This window comes from Sinocyclocheilus rhinocerous, unplaced genomic scaffold, assembly GCF_001515625.1.
Source record: "Sinocyclocheilus rhinocerous isolate Xijiao unplaced genomic scaffold, SAMN03320098_v1.1 scaffold342, whole genome shotgun sequence".
Lineage (NCBI taxonomy): Eukaryota > Metazoa > Chordata > Actinopteri > Cypriniformes > Cyprinidae > Sinocyclocheilus > Sinocyclocheilus rhinocerous.
The window spans coordinates 172,240-175,474 of record NW_015624546.1 but is presented as its reverse complement, the minus strand read 5'-3'; the positions used below and the strand labels follow the sequence as shown (position 1 = coordinate 175,474).

At 38.2% G+C, this 3,235-nt stretch overlaps 1 protein-coding gene across 1 annotated transcript in view; it reads right to left on the bottom strand.

Annotated features, from left to right (window-relative positions):
* The window catches only part of cfap70 (cilia and flagella associated protein 70), a 24,975-nt gene that overhangs the window by 19,057 nt on the left and 2,683 nt on the right, over window positions 1-3,235 (bottom strand). Inside the window, exons 3-8 of the mRNA XM_016555070.1 lie at window positions 2,494-2,592; window positions 2,300-2,385; window positions 2,014-2,193; window positions 1,228-1,410; window positions 1,052-1,146; window positions 872-965 (exon numbers count right to left, since the gene is read on the bottom strand). Of these exons, the coding sequence (XP_016410556.1) occupies window positions 872-965; window positions 1,052-1,146; window positions 1,228-1,410; window positions 2,014-2,193; window positions 2,300-2,385; window positions 2,494-2,592 (737 nt within the window). The remainder of the gene's footprint in view (window positions 1-871; window positions 966-1,051; window positions 1,147-1,227; window positions 1,411-2,013; window positions 2,194-2,299; window positions 2,386-2,493; window positions 2,593-3,235) is intronic.

Sequence of the window (3,235 nt, the reverse complement as noted above, 5' to 3'; positions counted from 1 at the left end):
CCCAGAGTCGGTGGTTTGTTTGAATTCTGAGAAGATGTGAGCTACAATGCTCCAGGAAATCCTTAAGTTTTGTGCCAGGCCTTCGGCCTTGAATTTCCATTCACCAAGATCCTCTGACGCAAACTGGTTCTTTTTGTGAAGGCCATGTACCATAGTTCTTAACAGTAGCATTTGTTATAATAAGACTAGCCTATTAATCATTACCAGGCCGATAATGACTTTTTAAATTAATCAATATAACATTTGTTATGAAGAAACAGCCGCCTGCACATTTAGAACCAATAGCTACAAAATGCCACAGTTGCCACAATAAAAATATATAGGGAAAAATAATAGATCACATATTTGACCATCAGCTTCGCGATAGGAATGGCTCGAGCAAATCTTATCACTCTTCTCGGTACGGTGATCTGTGCGCCGCTTATGAACTGCTCATTGTGCTGAGCTGCTCCGTTCGGTTCGGAAGTAAAATGAGCGCTTATAAAAGTGCTGAAGGCGCGATTCAAATAATAAATTAATAGCCTGATTCTAGGTTTCCATTAACCATGGTATAAATATTGGGGGGGTTGTACTTGCTAGTTTTGGTTATTGGGGGGGGTTATATCCCCACAGTTTTTACTTCACAAGTCTGATGGACTGGAGTGGTGTGGATTATTGTGATGTTTTTATCAGCTGTTTGGACTCTCATTCTGACGGCACCCATTCACTGCAGAGGATCCACTGCTAAGCAAGTGATATAATGCTACATTTCTCCAAATCTGTTCTGAGGAAGGAACAAACTCATCTACTTCTTGGTGAGGGTACATTTTCAGCAAATTTTCATTTTTGGGTGAACTATCCCTTATATGTTAAAGTTCAGGATGCTTCTCACCTGTCTTGTCTTCCCACCTTTGGTTGGTGCTGTCTGTATGGCCTTCATGATCTCAACAGGCCACAATCTACATTCTGCAATCCTGCGTGAAAGACTGAGAAAAATAGGAAGCCGTGATTGGAATACATGAATTTCAGGACACAGGAGTGAGTGCATTGATTAAAAGTGTTGTTTGCTCACCAGGCCACACCTCCCGCATCAATAAAGCAACGATGTGCCGTATCCCAGCTCACTCTTTTCTGGTTACACTCAGCATCTGCTCTGAAATCCTTGTCCTATAACACACAAACAGATCAATGTGGTGACATATTCCTTCCACATCCATCACTGAAGTGTCCATTAATGGCTCAAGTCACCTCTATGTCAGTAAGGTCTCCGTGATCCGTGTCTGTGGGTTCTGCATCAATATAAAGGCCCTGAATGACCTCGGCCCCTGGTGCGAGAAGAGACCCCAAGGGCCATTTTTTGGGTCTTGGCACTGGCTCCTTCTCACCACCCATTTTCAAGACGCCATTGGAGAATAACAAGACTTGCTCTTTCTGTAAAACAATGAATAAACAATGTAAGACTTTTTTATTTTTAGGCGAATTATTATTTTAGACATAAAAATATTTTGCATATATCTAAACATCTGTTATTTTAGACCAACAAATTTAACGCTTTCAATTTTTAAATTTCATTTTTTGACTTTTTTTGGCACTTGCTATATGAACAACTAAAGCAATGTATTAATTGGAAAAAATATGAATAGTATTTTAATAATTTTTAGGGCTATCAAGCGATTAATCGCTTTATATATTTATGTATATATAAATACGTACACATACAGTATATATTTTGAATATATTTACATGTATATATTTATATTCCTATAATTTATATTATATATAAATATATTTCATACATAAACATAACATATTTTTCTTAAATATATACATGCATGTGTGTGTATTTATATATACATAATAAATATACACAGTACACACACACATATACTGTATTATGTAAACAACAACTTTTATTTTGGATGCGATTAATCATTTGATAGCACTAATTGAAACACAATCAGTCAACAGTTTGGAATTCTCAGAATGCATTTATTTGATCAAAAATACAATAAAAAACAAACACTTGTCTCTTACCGTAGCTGAGACGGGCATCTGCAGGGCAGCTATATAGTGGGATGGAGGTGTGGAGGCAGGATTCCAGATGTCGGGAACAGAATACGCCGTCTCCACAGTGACCATCAGCACATTAGAGTCAGAGCGCTGGGCATCAGAGAGCAACGGCTCGGGAACATGCACCGTCACATTGAGTGTGGACTGTGCATAGAAATACAAACAAAATATACAACGTTACCTCATACAAATATTTTTATATAGTACTTATGTAGTGGTGTAAAAATGTGGTTATGAACATTGTCTTTACTTTTACGCCATCCTCATGTACAGCAACGTCTGCCGGTGATCCGGGCACCGCGTGAAGAAGCACGGTGGATGAGAAGCTACACTGACCTAGAATAAAGATATCACCGATATCAAACCTCACGAATATGAGAATCCATAAAAAGTGCTTTCAAATGTGTAAAGTTTGAATCAAATGAGTAAAATGAAATTTTTAACCTCGCAGCAGTGGCAGTAGATCCACGACGGCTTGTCCTAGTACAGTGGTTTTCTCCTCTTTTTGTTTTTTCTCTTTTGGTAAGATCTCGAACACCGTTACTGAGAATACACATTTCTGTTTACATTTAACCATGAACAATTTAACATTTAAAATCAAGTCAACTATACTGTATGTATATATGGATAGATGGAATATTTACCATTTAATTTGTAGCTAAATTTACACACACAAAATGTTTTCTTATTTTTGTATTTTGGATATATTTTCCATTACAAATATCTAAAAATTCTTAATCCAGGATGCATTTGCTTAAAGGTCCCCTGAAGTGCCTTGAAACAGACAGCGTTATTCTATGTGGTGACGTGATTTCAACTGAAACAGGAAGACAGGGCGGGACATATCGAGCATCCCCGCCCCCTTTTTAAAGTAGCCAATAGCGTTTTGTTTATATCTGCACGGGTCAGAGCCATTGAGCTCGGTAAAGCCGCATTTGACAGCCACAGTCTAATAGATTACCCCCTAGAATTAATATGAAACTCTTAGTAAAACAAAATAGTGATCATAATCATGCTGAGGCTGTGTAGTTTTAAAAGTGTTTAATATATGCCGATTCGCGCATATGATCCGCTCCGTGCAATTGCGTCTCTGGACCGGAGCCAAAGTCCGTATCAGACTGTGTGCGCTGCGGCAGTTCAAGTGAAACAACGTGAAACCAGACCTCATTTGCCCCAATCGAAAGCA